Raw genomic sequence first — 19,273 nt, 5'->3', positions numbered from 1 at the left:
ATGGAAATTTTACTCTCACACCCCAGCTGTCTGGTCCGACCTCTGTAAACTCAGCCCAGGGAGAGCTGTCATGTCACTTTCAATGTCTGGTCCCCCACATAAACTGGCCAATGTCAAGGAAAAGGCCAGGAAAATAGGAAGTGTCACCTGTGTGCTTTCCTTTTCCTGGGGATCCGACTGCCTCAAGTCTCACCAACACTGGTGGGCCCCCCAATACTTTTCACAAGTTGTTTTTATATATTTCTAGTTTGGCACAGACCAGCCTTTATAACTGGTCTGTGCCAAACTAGTCCAAAATGGGCTATTCTTCACAGCCAATTCCCAAAGTCTAGTCGCATCCTATGTATCTATGAAAATATACTCATTAGACGTATTTAGTTCTCTTTTATTCCCAAAGTTGCCTCTCCTGGGACCAGTTTTTATCTCGTGGTCTTGTTGCAGGATTTTTTAAATACCTGTGATCTCTGGGTGTATGTTTATAGGGACCGAAGCAGTTGGAAAGCATGTCAGTCAGGATGTAGCGGGCAGGCTGCCTCTGGGCTATCAGGCCAAGCTTGTAGGTCCAGTTCATATACCCTGGGCAGCAAATGCCAAGCTTCCGTGCATCTCGAGTGCTGAAACAAGCACTGCTGTATGCAAATGCCACCTTGTCTCCTACCCTTTTCAGAGCCGTGAGTCTCTCTAGTCCAGGAAGAATGACTGGCTTGCCCTGGCCAGTTTGGCTCAGTGGATGGAGCATCGGCCTATGGACTGAAAGGTCCCAGGTTTGATTCCGCTCGTGGGCATGTATCTTGGTTTCAGGCACATCCCCAGTAGCAGCTGATTGATGTTTCTTTCTCATTCATGTTTCTAATTCTATCCCTCTCCCTTCCTCTCTGCAAAAATCAATATATCTTAATACCAAAAAAAAGGCTGGATTCTTTCTCATGGGATCATGAGACAAGGATTCTCTTCATCATCTTATTTCATTTTTTATTCAGAAATGTGTTGAAATCTCAACTGCTGTGGAATGCGTTTCTTGTTGTCATTAGTAGCAAGACAAACAGTGGAATGACCTGAAGGCTTTTCCACCCTGGCCGTGTGGGCTTCTGCTCCACCTCCTCTCCTCCTTGTGTCTTGCTCTCGTTTCACTCCTTCACCCTTTTCCTCTCTCCAATTCATACAAAAGCTTCCCTTTCACATTCAAAGGTGCAGCTTCCACTGAGGAATCAAATGCTTAGGCCCCACCGCTCCCCCCCCCGGGGGCCAGGGTTGTGTGTGGAAGGTTTAAAAAAAGAGGGAGACACACACAGGGATCAAAGACTTTTACAGAGGGCATCCGCACCCCATTTCAAACAGCTCTGGTTATATGCTGGGATATCCCCAGCTTAGGTCATAAAGTTCAAGCTCTAGGCATGTGCTGGACCACACACCAAAGTAAGGTTAACATGTCAAGTGACATCCTTTTAGGGAAGACATAAGTGAAGAAACCAAGGTGCCCATTAACAGGAAATTAATTTTATTTTTAAATCCAGAACAAATAAGGAGACTTCTACCCATGGATGGCAAACTTAGACGGTGGCCAAGGTTGGGGGAAGAGGATGACAGCAACGGGGGTAGGAACACGTCCAAACAGAGGCGGCTCTTCACTCTGGTGCAGCCTCCATCAAATACCCGTTCTCCGGAGCAAGATACCCGTCGCCCCCCTCGGACTCCATGTACATGTCTCGGCCGTCACTGCCCAGCCCCTCCAGCCCGTTGTCCTGGCCGCCCCCGCCCCCGCCGCGGGCCTCATCCCTGCCCCGCTCACTGCCTCGCTCCCCCCGCTTGTGCTCGCGATCCCGGTCCCGGTCCCGGTCCCGGCGCCGATCCCGCTCGCTCCGGTGGCTCCGGCGTCGCTCCCGGTCACGGTCCCGGCCCTTCTCCTCGGGACCGTCAGGGCCGTCGGGACCCAGCTCCCCAGGAGGCCCGTCGTCGGGAGGCGCATCGCCAGCCTCGGAGGGCTCCGCCATGTCGCCGCCGCCTCCGCCACCGCGCAGCTCCTCCTTGCGCTCCCGCTCCCGCCGCGCCCGCTCCCGGCTGCGGCTGCTCCGCCGCTTCCGTTCCCGGTCCTTGTCTTTGCTCCGCTCCCGGGAGCGCCTCCGCTCGTCCTTGTCGCGGCTGCGTGACCGCCGCCGCCGGTCCCGGGAGCGGGAGCGCCGCCGTTCCCGCTCCTTGTCGCGCTCGCGGCTCCGCTCCCTGCGCTCCCGCTCGCGGTCGCGGTCCCGATCCCGGTGGGGAAGCGGGGACGGGCCCGGCCTGGAGGAGCGCGGAGGTGAGTGTCTGTGCGGAGCCCCGCAGCCACCCCTCCCGGGAGACCACCTGCCCAATCTCACCTCTCGTCGTAGCGGGAGGTGTCGTCGCGGCCAGAATGCCGGATGTTCACGTCAGCCCCGCCTCTCCTGGTCCCACCGAGGCCGCCGCCTGGAGGTGGGCAGAGGGACAGGTCAGCCTGGGCATGGATGTGGGTAAGGATCGAAGAGCCAAGGGAAGGGTCCATCTCTGCTGGTGTCCATGGGCCAAGTCCCGTGAGGACACTGCTAGGCGTTCTCTTAGAGAGGCCAAGAGCGGCACAGGTAAATGCCAGGACTCACCCCTCCAACCACATCAAAACTACAACTGAAACTCACCCCTACAACCACATCAAAACTACAACTGAAACTCACCCCTACAACCACCACATCAAAACTACAACTAAAACTCACCCCTACAACCACCACATCAAAACTACAACTAAAACTCACCCCTCCAACCACATCAAAACTACAACTAAAACTCACCCCTCCAACCACATCAAAACTACAACTAAAACTCACCCCTGCAACCACCACATCAAAACTACAACTAAAACTCACCCCTGCAACCACATCAAAACTACAACTAAAACTCACCCCTCCAACCACATCAAAACTACAACTAAAACTCACCCCTACAACCACATCAAAACTACAACTAAAACTCACCCCTCCAACCACATCAAAACTACAACTAAAACTCACCCCTGCAACCACCACATCAAAACTACAACTAAAACTCACCCCTGCAACCACATCAAAACTACAACTAAAACTCACCCCTGCAACCACCACATCAAAACTACAACTGAAACTCACAACCACCGTCATTTAGAACCGCCTGAAAGGTGGTTGAATGGCAGTCCTACGAGAGAAGTAAAGAAGGTACAAGACCGGTAGGAGGGGCGGATGTACAGAACTAGCTGGTCCCATACCCACATGTGCCATTTTTTTTTAACTAAGAGGGCTATCTCAGCTGCAGAAGCCCCATACCGGACCCTCAGCGCAGGGTTCCAGAGCTGGGACAAGTCCCCAAAACTTCTGACTATAAAAACCAGCGGCTATTGTGGCTGATGACACAGACGCTGCTAGAGAGCCAGGTGTTCCTCTTAAAAGGCCAGTGCACAAGCTTATTCGAAAGCAATCCCTCTGAGACCCAGCACCAGGCAGCTTTGGGGGAGGAACAGATGGTCTGCCACCACCGCAGGGTGGTCCCAGGGGTCCCTGCTCATGGGCTGGGACCTCCCATGGCCGAGCTGGCCGGCAGCCACACCCGAGTTTGCATCGGCCTGGTTCACACTGTTCCCAATGCCTATCCAATCTGCAGCCCCACCAAAGCTGTCTGGGGGTGCAGCTGCTTTTCCATATGAATGGTCTGTCTGGGCTCAGGCTTAAACTCTGAAACAAGCAGCTGGCATCAGCATGCCCGAACCTATCAGTAAAAGGCCTCACTAGGCACTGTACGAGCCCAATGTAAGCAGCAGCCATCCTCAGACCTCTTTGTGGCTCCTGCTGGATGGCCCCGGCATGGCTGACCGCCCCTTCCAGGCCCCACAGCAAATGCACAGCGGACAGCTTCAGACCACACGAGATCACATCTCTGCACATCCACAGCGACACAACAACTCAGCGAGCGCCAAAGCCCCACTGAAGCCAGTCCTGTTCCATACGGGTGTCTCCTGCACACCTGCTCTTCCACTGTAGAAGCAGCTGGTTCTCACAACCAATTGGCCTGAGCTCAATTCCTCCCAGTGATGCCAACAGCAATCCGTAGCACACAGACTACACAGGGGCACACCGAGAGGGCCCAGCTCAGGTGGCCGGAAAGACTGAGCCACTGGGTCTACAGCACGCCTACCCTCCAAGGCCTCTCTACCAATTCCAGGAGACATAGCGGCTCTACATAATACTCACAAACAAACACAGGAAAGCATCCAAACTATACACAAAGAAACATGCCACAAACGAAATAAATGGAAGCGAGCAAATTACTGGATATCGAGTTAAAAACCATGGTTATAAAGTTACTCAAGGATCATCATGAGACTTTCAAAATGCTTAATGAGAAAGTCAAAACATGAAAAAGAACCAGTCAGAAATTAAGCACACAATAACTGAAATAAAGAATAATTTACAGAGATTCAACAGAAGAGATTTCAAGAACCAAACCAACAATTAATTTGGAATATGAGGCACACCCAATTAGAATAGCAAAAAGAAAAAGAATCCAAAAACATGAAGATAGTGTAATGAGCCTCTAGGACAACTTTAAGTGTACCAATATTCACATTATGAGGTGCCAGAAGAGCGAGAGCAACATATTGAAAACCTATTTGAAGAAATAGTAACGGCACTGATCTATGAGCCAGGAGGTCATGGGTTCAACTCCAGGTCAGGGCACATGCCTGAGTTCCAGGCTTGATCCCCAGTAGGCGGGATGCAGGGACATCAAATCAATGATTCTCTTTCATCATTGATGTTTCTACCTTTCCTTCCCCCTCCCTTACTCTCTGAAATCTATAAAAATGTTATTTAAAAAAATAATAACATAAGACTTCCCCTGGTGAAAGAAATAGACTGACAAGCATGAGGAGTCCCAACTAAGAGGAACCCAAAGAGGCCTACACCAAGACACATAATTAAAATGCCAAGGGTTAAGAACAAAGAGAATCTTAAAAGCATTAAGAGAAAAGCAGTTAAGGGAGAGCCCATACAACTATCAGCTAATTTCTCAATAGAAATTTGCAGGCCAGAGGGAATGGCAAGAAATATTCTAAGTGATGAATAGCAAGGATCTACAACCAAGATTACCCAGCAAAGCTATCATTCAGAATTAAAGGACAGATAAAGGGCTTCACAGACAAGAAAAAAATAAAGGAGTTAATCAACACAAAACCAATATTATATGAAATGCTGAAAGGTATTCTTTAAGAAAACGAAAAAGGAGATAAAAAATATAAACAACAAAATGGCAACAAATACATATCAACAACTGAATCTAAAAGGCAAAATAGATTTTAAAAAAAGCAGCCTAGTTTGTTGTTCTGTATAAAAGTAAAAAAAAAAAAGGCAAAATATATGAAAAAAATCTAATGAACAAAACGAACTGTTGAATAAAATAGATCAGAGCATGGAAATATAGAACAAACTGATGAATCTCAGAGGGAAGAGGGGAGGGGGGACAGAAAAAGATTAGCCAAAGATTTTATTTTATTTTATTCTTTTAAAACTTTTTTTATTGTTGACACTGTTACAGATCCCCCCCCCCCCAGTCTTCCCCCCCTTTGTTCCCCTCCACTCATGCATATGTGACTTACTTAAGGACAGACAATAGGTGGTGAAGGCCTGGGGCAGGGCAGGAATCAGGCAGAGAGGGGCCAGGGAGTAGTAAGAGGGGAGGGGCATCTGTAATGCCCACAACAGTAAATATTCAAAGTGATAAATAGCAAGGACCTACAACCAAGATTACTCCACTCAGTAAAGCTCTCATTTAGAATTGAAGGACAGCTAAAGGGCTTCACAGGCCCTGTGCAGGAGTGAAGCAGCCTGGAGCTCCACATGCGGAATGACGCAGTAGCGAGGGTGAAAAAGGAAAGAGGCTGCTTGGCTATCAGGGGCATTCCAATAGAGACAAGCAACTGACCAGGCACCTGGTACATCACAAGTATGGGCAGAATATGCTGGTGTTTTCCATGTTCAGGTCTCAACCTAGCAGTGGATCAGTCATCAATTTTTAAAAATATATATATTTTATTGATTTTTTACGGAGAGAAAGGGAGAGGGAGAGAGAGTTAGAAACGTCGATGAGAAACATCGACCAGTTGCCTCTTGCACACCCCATACTGGACATGTGCCCACAACCAATGTATAATACATGCCCTTGTCCAGAATCAAACCTGGGACCTTTCAGTCCACAGACCGACGCTCCACCACTGAGCCAAACCGGTTTCGGCTCACATCTTCAATTTGATGGGTTACAACTAGTACATACAATCATAAATACACACATACACAAAACAGACTATAGTATAAAGTATTAGTATGCACTGCATATGGAAAAGATAATTACTTCATAAAATTTGGGTTGTATGCATTTCTAAAAATATATATTTTTACTATTTCAGATATGGAGAGGGAAAGATAGAAACATCAATGATAAGGGAGAATCGTTTATTGGCTGCCACCTGCACATTCTACACTGGGGATCAAGTCTGCAACGTGGGCATGTGCTCTGACCAGGAATCTAACCACGACCTGGTTCAGAAGTCAGCACTCAATCACTGAGCTTCACTGGCTGGGCAGGTTTTATACATATGTAAATGTATATTTACATATGTATACTGGCTCAGGATATACCAGGTATCACCATCAGAAAGTCTGAATGCCACCCTAACGAAAGGATTCTGGGATTCCTTTCAGACTGAAGAATCCACTGCACCCAGAGAAACCAGAGAGCAGGTAAGACCCTGTCCAGTCTACCAAGTTCAGAGTCTCAGCAGATGAGTGGTCTACCCAGCACAGGCAAGTCAAGGGTGAGGACAGCAGACTGGGAGGCAGGAATAAGAGCAGAGGGTAGCCCTAGCTGATTGGGCTCAATGGATAGAGCGTCAGCCTGCGGACTGAGGGGTCTCAGATTCGATTCTGGCCAAGGGCACATGCCCGGGGTGCAGGCTCAATCCCCAGTAGGGGGTGTGCAGGAGGCAGCTAATGATTCTCTCATCATTGTTTCCTTTTCTGTCTCCCTCTCCCTTTCTATATATATGTATGTGTATTTATTTATTTATTTATTTAATTTATTTATTTAAATATATATATATATTTAAAAAGAGCAGAGGGTACTGGACCCACTTAAGGCGTCTACCCAGGAAAGGCCATCTCCTCTGAGAGCTGTCACTCACTCTTGCAGGAGTCAACACGCTTAACAGACATGTTTGGATGGCAGACGCTCAGCCCCAGGGCCAGGCCCAATGCTGAGCCAATCAGAGCCACGTATCCCTAAGTGCATCGATTCTTTCAGGACTGGGTGTAGAGCAGGGAGCTGTGGAATGCCACACTGGGCCAGTGTGGGGAGGCACAGAAAAGACAGGTCTGCATGGACAGCGAACAAGGCAGAAGCCAGCTGCACAGATGCCAGAGGTAGTTCTTTCCAGTTTTAAGGTGTGACTGCCAAGGCCACTGGCGTCACATGTCTCTGGGCTCCAAAAGATCCTCAGGATTCTATACTGACAGGCCCCTTCAAATATACTTCTGATAACTGCAAACAAACTGACCTTGGCTGAGAGCGTGAATGACAATTAGAAACAGACAGTGAGGGGGACCGAATATAGGAAGCTGCGAGAGCAGGAGCTGTCTATGCATGTCTTGCTCTTGACTAGAGAAGCCTGGTACACAGCTGGCGATCAAATGAGCATGTGCTGAACCAATGAATGGATGAGCAAGAGCAGAGAGCGAGTGGATGAGATGATGACATTTACAAGGCCCACCATATGCCACTGTCAAGCTGGGCATGTGAACTCTGAGATTATTAGCATTTCCCAGGATGAGAAAATTGAGACAGGAAGAGGAAAAAGCCACCAGCTAATAAGTACAAACTGGCATTTGGTCCCAGACTAGCCTCTCCAGGCTAGCACCCCTGTTCCTACTCAGTAACCCAGAAAGAGAACACCAGCAATATGAGGGTGATACGAGGATGAAGTGGAGAGGGAGGAGGACGTGAGCAGCCTCAGGGGAACAAGGAGAGGACGGGAAGACAGGAAGCAGAAGAGGGGACAGAAGAAAAAGGAGAGAACGAAGCTGCCAAGCACACAGCCTCCAGAGCCCAGCACGGGCAAATGTGCTCACCCAGCCTCCGGGGCCGCCAGCCCTTCACCGTCCGGCCCCTCTCCACATCCACAAGGACTCTCCTGCCATCAATCTTCTTGCCGTCTGCGTGCTTGTAAGCGGCTGCAACAGATGTGGGGAGGGGGGAGGGGAGGAGTCCCCAGAGGGTCCTCTAGTCAGGACAGGGCCCAGCCAGGCAGCATCCCCATCCGTCCCCCTCAAGGCACTCACACTCTCACACACGCCCACCAGCCAGCCAGGCAACTGACAGCCAGACCAACCCTCTCCCCAATCAGGGAGGGGCCTGCTCCATCTCACACCTGCTTCCTTATCACCCCCCAATCACCATTGGGGGGGCAAGACCCCCCCCTCAACCGCCCTTTCTACTCCCAAATGACAGAGCAGCCCCCTCTCGCCAAGGTGGCCAAAGTTGCTGCAAAGAAACCGAAGGTTAACTTCAGGCTGGACCCGGCCGTGTGGAGGCCGCCTCCGCGCCCCAGGCATGCACCCTAACACCATGCCCGGGAGGAGGCCCAGGGGCCGCTCTGCACCCCCGTTCACACCGTTTTGTTTTATTTTTATTTTTCGTGTGGAGGGGTGGTGAGTGTGGAGGGAACAGACATCAGAACAGAAAATGAACCAGAGGGATGGGAGAAATCTTTAGATGGCAGGGAGCAGAAGCGCAGGTTACGGTGCTCCCAAGGGGCCTGGGGGGCCTGGAGGGGCCCCGTACAGCAGGCAGGGGAGGGCGAGTGGAGGGAGGCATGGGAGACGTGCGGTGCTACCGAACATTCCTGCCTTACCTGAGACGACTGATCTGCCACCCAACCCCAGGCCACCCCATCTCTCCCTCCACACCCCAGGGCCACACACGCTGGGCAGGCAACCCAGCCTGGGCCTCAGGAAGGCCGGGAGTGGAGGGGGAGATGCAGGGAGGCTGATCCCACTCCTGGGCGGGGCACAGCCAAGGGCAGGCCTGGCCCCGGCCTGTCTCACACAGGGCTGTAGGGAAGGCCAAAAGAGTCCCTTTCCTCCCCCAGCCCTGGCCTAGGGGGTCACCTCAACCAACCACAATACCCTGCCCCGCCCCAGCCCGCTCCCCCCCAATAACAACCAGAGGAAGAGAAAAAGGTGCCATTTACCGATGCCGGCCTTGCGGGTGTCCAAACCGAGCGGGATGGGGGGGGCCCGGCAACTCCTGGGGGCCTGGCGTGGAGGCGGGCTTCCCGGGGGGGGACACGGGACCGCTTACCTGGAGCCCCCAAGCTTACCTGAGCAAGCGCACCGACCCCACCCCCACCCCCACAGGGTCAGCTAAAGCTACAGGGCGGGGAAATGGGGGGTTCGGGGGAACCACGGAGAGGGAGAACCACATCTCCTGCACCACCTGGCAACAGGCAGAGAAGTGGTGGACCCCAAAAAACCTTAGGGAGGCCTCGAAAGAGGGACACCAGAATTTACATCAAGTCGGGAGCTGGGAAGCCTACATTTACAAAGAAGGCTGGGGAGGCATGGCAGACCCGTCCACCCGCACCTTCCCCATAGAGTCCATGCTAGCCTAGGCACACGGCCCTTCCCCTCAGCACATGGAGCCATTTTCCATCTCGAACCCAACACTCCCCCCAACCTGCTTCAGCCCGGAGGCTGGCACACAGGGCAGCCTCGGGGTCCAGGAGATGGAGTGCTGCCCATGACCTGAGGAGGGGCCAACGTGACCCCTGGGGAGAGGAGGGTAGTCAGGGAAGGGATTTAAAGGACCAGGAACAGTGGAGCAAAGGAACCCTGTTCTAGTTCAGTGTCCCAAACCCCAGAAGAGGCCCAACCCCAAATAACAGCAAAGGAAACATGTGACGTGTGTGCTTCTAGGCTTCTCTCTCTCCCTCTCTTAGGTCTCTAGGCAGTGGAGGGTCTGAAGTGAAGTCTACAACACCATCAGCTGTTTGCAGCCTGTCACTCGATCCCTCCCACACCCCAGTCCCTAATTCCATGCACTCTGGAGAACAACGGGGCACACAGCCCCTCGAGGCCTCACCATGAGAAGGCAGACAGGAATGGGGAAGCACCCCAAGTCTAGCGACCAAAGTTTCTGCAGGGCCACCAGTGACGGCCCCGCAGAAGGCACAGGGGCAGGGAGCGGAGGGGTGAAGGGTTCCAACGGAGCCCTGTCCCCAAGCAGCCCCTTGTTCTCGCCACCGAGCCGCTGACATCACGAAGCAGGTCAGTCAGTGGTTGGATGGAACCCAGACCGAGAGGCCAGAAGCCTTTCCCGTCAGGGTTCCTCGTCCCCTCCTGGATCAGCAAGATCGTCGAGAGCGTGTGGATTGGGGTCAGGAGGGACCAAAGGGCACCCGTCAAGGAAAAGGTGCTGGGTGCAGGGAGTCTGAGGGGGTGACTGGGGATGGGAGGAGGGATGCCTCGCTGCTCCTAAGCTGCCTGGCTAAGCTGGGCTGGTGTGCGGTGCTGAGTGATCTTACCCATATACAAACCCTTATACCAACCATACACTGAGGTGTTGTAAGGGGAGCGTAAGCATCAGCTGCAAGCCAGCTGCGTGGTGGCTGCAGTGACAATAAGAACAGTCAATTAATATGGCGGCCCCTGGACACGCCGCAGCCACGCCCGCCCCCACCCACCCATCCCTGCCCATGTGGACGCTGCTGTGGCCTCAGAGGGGGCTTTGGATTGTGGGGGCAGGCGCTGAACATGCCTACCAGCCCGCTGCCCGCTGAGAAACAGAGTGGGGGCCAGGATGGGGAGGCGGAGGGCCGGGTAGCCTCGCCCCAGCTCTGCTGGAGGGAAGAAAGGCTGGTTCAAAGGCCAGTCCTCATTCCAACCTGGCTGCCCCGATCCAGTGGGGGAACGGGGAGAGGCTTCCCGAAAATCCGACCCCTCCACCCACCTTCAACGGCTCCAACCCCCACCCAGATCCCTCCTTGCCCAAGGTTCAACGTGTGACACTTACCTCCCCAGGTTCTCACACACACACACACACACACACACACTGTGGGGGATGTCTTTTTTAAACACATACACGTATAAAAAAAAAGATATATTAGAGAACAGAGGGAGGAGGAGAAAGGACATTGCTAATGTCAGGTTTGGCAGGATGGGGGGGGGCACACGGGAAGGGGCTGGGGCAGCAGAGAGGTCAGAGGGCCGGCTCGGAGGGAGGTACTCACAGTGCATATCTCGCTCATGTTCGTACTCGATGAAGGCGTAGCCTCGGGGCTTCCCTGACCGCTTGCTGTACACCATGTGTATCTGGAGGGCGGGGCGGGCAGAGGTTATCCAGGAAAAGGGAATCCTCAGCCCATCAACCACACAGCCCGCCTGTCAGGCCCTGGGTTGGGTGATGCCCAAGACAGATGCCTCAGACCGTCTCTGACACTTAACGGTAATGGGCTAAGCAGTTTATTGCAGGATGACCTCAAACCCTCACTACTGCCCAGAATGTTTAAGGGATGTTGAAATTAAATGAGGAAATTTCAGGGAAATAGAAAGTCTTGCTCTGAAACAGGAGTCGGCATACGTTTCTATGAAGAGCCAGACAGCAGGTATTTCTGGCCCTGAGGGCCACACAGTCTGTGTTGCAATGACCCAACTCTGCATTACAGCAGCAGCATCAGCAGCGACCGACCACAGTAATGGGGTTGACTGGACACCAACAAACAGTATTTACAGATAGTGAGTTGGCAGTTTACCAGCCCCTGCTCGAAACCAACAAGGAGTCACCATTTCCTAAAAGGTGCTTCCGCTACAAAGTCAGTGTGTGGATTGGGAGCCAGCCTTCCCCTCCCTCCACGTTCCCCAACTTAAATGCCCAGCCCCAGTCCACTCACTCTTTTGATGGGTCCATATACTTCAAATTCCCTCCGGAGCTTGGATTCCGTCGTGTCATAGTTCTACAGGGAGAGAGGTGCAGGGTTAAGTGGGAGGAGTGCACCGTCTCAAAGCTGACCCTTTCCCAGAGCATCACTGGGACTGCCCTCTGCCTCTGTCCCAGCCCAGCTCCCAGCAGCCGGACTAGGCTCCTCTGGGCGCCAGGCCTCGGACTCACCACTCTGGCCACAAAGAGCGTCTTGAAGGCGTCACCCTGAGCGTTGGGATCGTTGTGAGGGTCCCCTGCACGAGAAGAGAAGTGTCAGTGGAAGACAGAGACAGACAGACGGACAGAGGCCATTACGGAAGACGGCTGGTGACCTGGAGTCCTGGTTCCCTGGAGGCACAGCAGCCTTCACAAGGTGGCTGGTGTGAGCTGATGTGGGAGGGAAGGAGGGACTCCAAGCTTCTCATAACAGATGGGGCCAGCCTGCCACTTCTACAATCCCGAAGGCCTGTCTCTCTCAGCTGTACCTCAACTTGATTGGGCATCTCTGAGGAGGCAGCCTGAGCGCCCTGGAGGAGCCGTGTTCCTTCACCGATAGGGCCACACTGCCCTCCACTGGCACAGCCCGAAACTGCAGCCTGAAGGGAGACCGGAGATCAAGCAACCCTCTTGGGCTGAGTGGGCGGCTGAGTGGGCGTTTAGGAACATGCAAGCCTCCGGGAAGAACGGAGGGCTGCAATCAGAGCTCACAAGAGGTTAATCGGATTCTTTCTTCCTGCCTTACTACCGAAGGGCCACTGAGGAGCAACTGTCTCCACAGACAAGAGCCAGACTCTAGCCGAAACCGGTTTAGCTCAGTGGTAGAGCATCAGTCTGCGGACTGAAGGGTCCCGGGTTCGATTCCGGTCAGGGGCATGTACTTGGTTGCGGGCACATCCCCAGTAGGGGGTGTGCAAGAGGCGGCTGGTCGATGTTTCTCTCTCATCGACGTTTCTGGTTCTCTATCTCTCTCCCTTCCTCTCTGTAAAAACATCAATAAAATATATTTAATAAAAAAAAAAATAAAAAAAAAGAGCCAGATTCTATTACAAAATCAATGGCATAGACCAGTTTGCTGCTCTGTTGACTAATGAATTTGCTGACCACTGTGTAAGGCATTATCCTTACCCAGAAGTTCTGACTTCAGGTTAAATACATTAGTACATTACTGTTTTGTTTTTAAAGCTTTAAAAAAAAAACAACACACACACTATATATATATATATATATATATATATATATTGGTTGATTTTTTACAGAGAGGAAAGGAGAGAAAGAGAGCTAGAAACATCAGAGAGAGAGAGAAACATCGACCAGCCGCCTCCTGCACACCCCCCACAGGGGATGCGCCCGCAACCAAGGCACATGCCCCTGACCGAAATTGAACCTGGGACCTTTCAGTCCGCAGGCCGACGCTCTATCCACTGAGCCAAACCGGTTTCAGTACATTATTAAAATGTTTTTTAACCGAAACCGGTTTGGCTCAGTGGATAGAGCGCTGGTCTGCGGATTGAAGGGTCCCAGGTTCAAACCGGTCAAGGGCATGTGCACTGGTTGCGGGCACATCCCCAGTGGGAGTTTGCAGGAGGCAGCTGGTCGATGTTTCTCTCTCATTAATGTTTCTAACTCTCTATCCCTCTCCCTTCCTCTCTGTAAAAAATCAATAAAATATATCCTTTTAAATGTTTTTTAAGTGTTTTTTCCTAGCAATGGTTGGCAAACTCATTAGTCAACAGAGTGGCAAACCGTGGCTCACGAGCCAGTTTGCCAACCACTGGCACAGGCCACTCTGACGGGTCAAGCCTGGGAAGAAGTCCTTCCCACCAGGATGGCGGCCCCGGCACACACAATGGCCCGGACTCCTGCCAAGGCCCCACAGCACCCTGCCCATTGCACAGACAGCGGTTCTTCTACACACAGCGCTACCAACAGGACTTCCACATCCTGGGAGAAAATGAGAAAAGGAATACTCACACTAAATGCATAATATGGGATACTGTGCTGGACAGCTGATAATTATTTATGTGCAAAGAGAAACAAAACTAAGCCCTGAGGCATGTCAGAGCAGGAGCAGCAGAGACCACACCTGACTCTACACCCGAACCTGACTGCACAGCCAGATGTCCTGACCAGCAGGCCCCACTGAACCCCAGGCACTGGCTTCTCAGGAAGGCAGTTTGTTACAAGAAGCCAGAAAAGTCAAAGATCTGTGTCCTGTGAGAGGCGAACACAAACTAAGTTCCCGATGACTTTAGAAAAAAATTTTTTATTGATGTTTTTAGAAAGAGAGGGAAAGGGAGAAACATTGATGGCTGCTTCTTGCACACCCTCCACTGGGGTTCAAGTCCACAGATATACCACTTTAGTTTCTAATAAGGACCTTTTAAAAACTATAACCAGCCCCAGCCTGTGGACTGAAGGGTCTGAGGTTTGATTCTGGTCAGGACACAGGCCTGGGTTGCAGGGTCGATCCCCAGTGTGGGGAGTGCAGGAGGCAGCCGATCGACGATTCTTTCTCATCACTGATGTTTCTCTCTCTCTCTCCCTCTCCCTTCATCTCTGAAATCAATAAAAGTATATATATATACACATATATATATACACACACACACACACACACACACATATATATATATACACACACACACACACACACACACACACACGTTTTTTTATTTTAATTATGTTTTTATTCATTTCAGAGAGGAAAGGAGAGGAATAGAAACATCAATGATGAGAGAGGATCGTCGATCAGCTGCCTCTTGCATGTCTCCCATGCAAGAGAGGGTTGAGCCTGAACTGCAGGCCTGTGCCCTGACCAGGAATCGAACCATGACCTCCTGGTTCATAGGTTGATGCTCAACCCCTGAGCCACACTGGCCGGGTTATAAGGGTATTTTTTATTTTTTTATTTTGGTATCACATAATTGTCCTCATCCTCCCATTCCCATCCCAAACCCCTCCCCACATATGCCCCCCCCCCTCCTGTTCTCTCCATGGCCACTGGCTAGGCCCATCTGCAGGCACACAAGTCCTTTGGTTGATCTCTTCCCCTTACCCCCATCCTCCCCTACTTTCCTTCTGAGAGTCTGATCGCTGCTTCTCTTTCTCTGGGTCTGTTTTTGTTCATCAGTTTACGTTGTTCATTATTTCCTCTAGATGTGTGAGATCATGTGATCCAGGGAATATCATTTTTAAACAAAAAACTGGATAACAACAACTGCTGTCCTGCAAAATTGGATGGCCGTGTCCCAGGAAAGAAAACACCCCAAAACGGCCAGGTTGGTGAGAGGGGAAAGCCTGGGCCCTGGGCCCAGGATGCCTTTGGGCAGAGAGAAGGCAGCCGCAGGGAGTCAGGGCTGACGGTCAGGTAGACCAGGTCTTTGGAGGTCAGACACGTGCAGAAGCTCCTGAGGAGCCTCCCAGGAAGAAGGCTGGGGTGCCTCATAGGAGGAGGCACTCGTTGTCACAAAGGCCACCCCAAGTTATAAAATCTGGTAAACGGCTGCTCTCCCCCAAAGTCCCGTTCCAGTACCTGGAAGGGATGGAACGTCCAGCCCAAGGGTCAGGGCGCTCAGGTGGAGCCAGGACTATGTCACCAGCCAGGCCCTCACTCCTCAGCCTGGGACCCAGCTGGACTGTGGCAGCCCCTCCAATGCGCAGCCCGAGGCACCCGCTCTCCTTTCCTGCCAGCCCTCCTCCCCTCTCCTGCTTAGGGACCACAGTGAACATAGTGCCTGACAGAGCGGGGGCTAAGACGTGAACCAACAGCCCTATTTTCCCCAAACAGGCTCTCAGGGTTGACCTTTGAAGAGGAGATGTGGGAGAAGGAAAGAGGCTTACACATTTTTAGTTCTGTCTCCACTTCCTGCTGTCGCCGCTCAATCTTTTCTCGTCTCTGTCAGGAGAAAGGTGGAAATTAAATGCAGACAAAAGTGCCCTAATGTCAAGGACTGCCCGGAGAAGGGGACACAAAAGGCCGGGCCAGGAGGCAGTTACATACCTTCCTCTCCATGCGCTCCTCCCGCGTTTCTGCGCGTGTCGGGGGAGGGGCATCTCGAGGGTCCTGGGAACGAGAAGAGAGATGACAGGTGGGAGGGACTGCGGGAAATGGCAAAGCAGTAAGAAGCATCTCGGCCACACATACAAGCAAGCAAACAAGGACAGTTTGCAGGCCAGTGGAGGCAGGGGAGTGGCACCACTGCCATTGGCAAACTGTTCCCGGTCTGTGTTAAGAGAAGCACAGAAATCAGCCGGGACCGGTTTCGCTCAGTGGATAGAGCATCAGCCTGCAGACTGAAAGGTCCCGGGTTCGATTCCGGGCAAGGGCATGTACCTTGGTTGCGGGCACATCCCCAGGAGGGGGGTGCAAGAGGCAGCTGATCGATGATTCTCTCTCATCGATGTTTCTAGCTCTCTATCTCTCTCTCTTCCTCTCTGTGAAAAATCAATAAAATATATATATTTTTTAAAAAGAGAAGCACAGAAATCAGAAGTAGTGTTCACAGGTCTACAGCAATCTGACAGGGGAGCGTTTTTATACCTATACAATAAGAAATTCTCTTCTTCTATTTCGTAGTCTGTTGTTGTTTACTTATTTATTTTGGGGGAGAGGGAAGGCATCGATTTGCTGTTCCACCCATTCCACATCCACTGGTTGATTTCTGTAAGTGCCCTGACAGGGGATGGAACCGAAACCCTGGCACATCAGGAAGAGGCTCCAGCGGAGCTCCCCAGCCAGGGCCATATGCCTTCTTTTGAAATGCTAGGAAACAGCCGGGACCGGTTTGGCTCAATGGATAGAGCGTTGGCTTGGGGACTGAAGGGCCCCGGGTTCGATTCCGGTCAAGGGCATGTACCTTGGTTGCGGGCATATCCCCAGTAGGGGGTGTGCAAGAGGCAGCTGGTCGGTGTTTCTCTCTCATCGACGTTTCTAACTCTGTCCCTCTCAATTCCTCTCTGTGTAAAATCAATAAAATATATTTAAAAAATAAAAATAAAAAATAGGTTGGATTTGTATGTGTGTGTGTGTGTGTGTGTGTGTGGAAAAAAAAATAAATAAAATAATAAATAAATAAAATGCTAGGAAACAATGCTTCTGCGTGGACCAAAAGCATCCATCTGCAATGGATCTGTCCGTCACAGACTGAAACTGGGACCAGGCCTGAAGCCAAAGGCCCACCAGTACAATGCTCAGAAGCAGACAACTGCACACCCCCTGGGGCCAGCAGATCTCACCACCCTCATTAAATATAACTGGCGCGTAACCACATCACCAGAGGGTGCCACTGGACTGCAGCCATTAAATTGGCTTAACTGGCTAATAACATTCCCCGTGTCCGGCTCACGGAGGGCGGCAAATCCCACGACAGAACCAATCTTCTGTTCTCTCTCCGCTAACAAGCTCTGCCACTTTCTCCGCCTCCCGCCGCCCTTTCCAACTTCTGGCTTCGTGCCACCGTTGCTCAGGTGTGCTCTGATGCACCTTAAGAGCGGATGTTGTTACCCAATTTTACAAAAGAGAGAGACCCAGGAATCTAGGCTGTGTTCGTGTCTATCCTGAAGGTGCGGAGCAGTAAGTCTCAAGCCCACGGTCTTAAGCTCTCCACCACACGGCGCTAACCCTTCGCGCCTGTCAAAAACGGTAAAAACAAACACTGACACTTGCTGACTGCCAAGCATTGTAGCACACATTTTGCAGTTAACTGCCCATCAATATTCCGGAAAAAGTAATAATAACCCTTTGCTGAAAATGAAGAAAACGCACTACGAGGATGCATCACCTGCCCAATGTCACTCAGCTGCCAAGGACCACCGAGTCCAAAGCCTGAATATCCAACTGCCAGTGACTGCATTTTCACAAAACCCCACAAGGGGTATATTACCAACCCCATTAAGTCAAGGAAATTGGCCCAGCCAGTGTGGCTCAGTGGTTGAGCACTGACCTTTGAACCAGGAGGGCACAATTCAATTCCTAGTGCTGTGGCTCAGTCGTTAAGGAGGGGGCATGAGGAGACAGCCGATCAACGATTCTCTCTCATCACTGATGTTCCTCTCTCTCTCCCTTCCTCTCGGCAATCAATAAGAAACCGAGTATCAGAAAGAATAAGCCCACACGGGTAGCAAATGGCCAGAGACTGGGCTCCCACATCCCGGACCCCGACCCCAACCCCCAGAACCCCAACCCGCTCCAGCCTGCTCCGTGCACTCACCTCAAATTCCCGGATGTAGGGCGCAATGCCACAGTAAGGCTGATTGTGGTGCTTTTCATGTGGCAGCTTCTCCAGGGGTGGCAGGTACGGGATGGGGTCCCGGGGGGCAAAGAGGGCCAAGAGGTTGGGCGGCAGGAACTGAGTCATCTTGCCAAGTCTGACGGCGAAAGCGGACGGGCCTTCGGGTTAGGGTGGGCCCCGGGAGCTGAAGCGAACCCCTCCCAGGCCTCACCCCCAAGAACAGAGGGAAGTGGGGGCAAGTTCTCGGCACGAAAATCGCTTCTGTCAGGGCACGGAGCGACCCTATGCCACGGAGAAAAGGAATAAATGGAAACGAGAAGGCAAGTTCTTGGAAGAGGGCTGCGTGAGGGTGCAGCAAGCCCGGGAGGGAAACAAAAACCGAAAAAGGGTTTTTCTAAGCAGTAAGTCTCCGAGTCCCCGAGCAAGGAGCTGTGGGGTTTCCTGGCGGCTATGGAGGAAGTCAGGGACGCGGAGGAGGGAGGGAGGGCAGGGCGGCCGGGGGTCCCGTACCTCAGCGAACGCGCAGGGGTCGCGGGAAACCTCCGATAACCGGAGAGGGTCCGTCCTTAGCGAAACCCTCGAGCCGGGGCTTGTGGGTAATGGGTCCAAGCCCCCCCACAGGCGAACGGGATTATGGGTAAGGGTCCGGGACACCGCGGAGGTAGAGAAGGAAAAAAAAAAAAGGCAACACACCGCAAGGGCCTGTGGGTAAGGGGCCGCGGGAGGGCTGTGGGGAGAGGGCCTGAGCGCCCAGAGGACGCTGGGTAAGGGGTGCAGAAAGGTGGCCGTGGCGGCGGCGGGGGACGGGGCCCGGCCGCGGGGAAAGGACCCAGACCCCGCCCGCAGGGGCTTTTGGGGTAGCAGCCCCGCACCCGGGGAAGGCCCCTCAGACACACTCACCCGCCGCGCGGCGCCCTCCTCGACCCGGCGACGGTCCGGGGGCTCGCGGCGGCTGCGGCGGCCCCTCAGCAATAGGGACTATTGCTCCGGCTTCGACCCCAGCGGCGTCCGCGTCCGGCTGCCTCCGTCGCCCGCCGAGCGCG

General features: G+C 52.4%; 1 protein-coding gene across 1 annotated transcript; it reads right to left on the bottom strand.

Annotated features, from left to right (window-relative positions):
* Positions 1-1,475: 1,475 nt before the first annotated feature.
* Positions 1,476-19,270, bottom strand: SNRNP70 (small nuclear ribonucleoprotein U1 subunit 70). The gene is made up of 10 exons (XM_036425652.2): positions 19,131-19,270; positions 18,210-18,366; positions 16,001-16,063; positions 15,841-15,895; positions 12,190-12,254; positions 11,972-12,034; positions 11,312-11,393; positions 8,154-8,255; positions 2,355-2,442; positions 1,476-2,277 (listed from the first exon to the last, which is right to left on the bottom strand). The coding sequence occupies exons 2-10, from the start codon at positions 18,354-18,356 to the stop codon at positions 1,626-1,628; spliced, it is 1,317 nt and encodes a 438-aa protein (XP_036281545.1). The 5' UTR covers positions 18,357-18,366; positions 19,131-19,270; the 3' UTR covers positions 1,476-1,625.
* Positions 19,271-19,273: the final 3 nt, after the last annotated feature.

Source organism: Pipistrellus kuhlii, unplaced genomic scaffold, assembly GCF_014108245.1.
Source record: "Pipistrellus kuhlii isolate mPipKuh1 unplaced genomic scaffold, mPipKuh1.p scaffold_m20_p_84, whole genome shotgun sequence".
In the NCBI taxonomy this organism is placed as follows: Eukaryota; Metazoa; Chordata; class Mammalia; order Chiroptera; family Vespertilionidae; genus Pipistrellus; species Pipistrellus kuhlii.
This window is presented reverse-complemented; position numbering and strand designations above follow the sequence as displayed.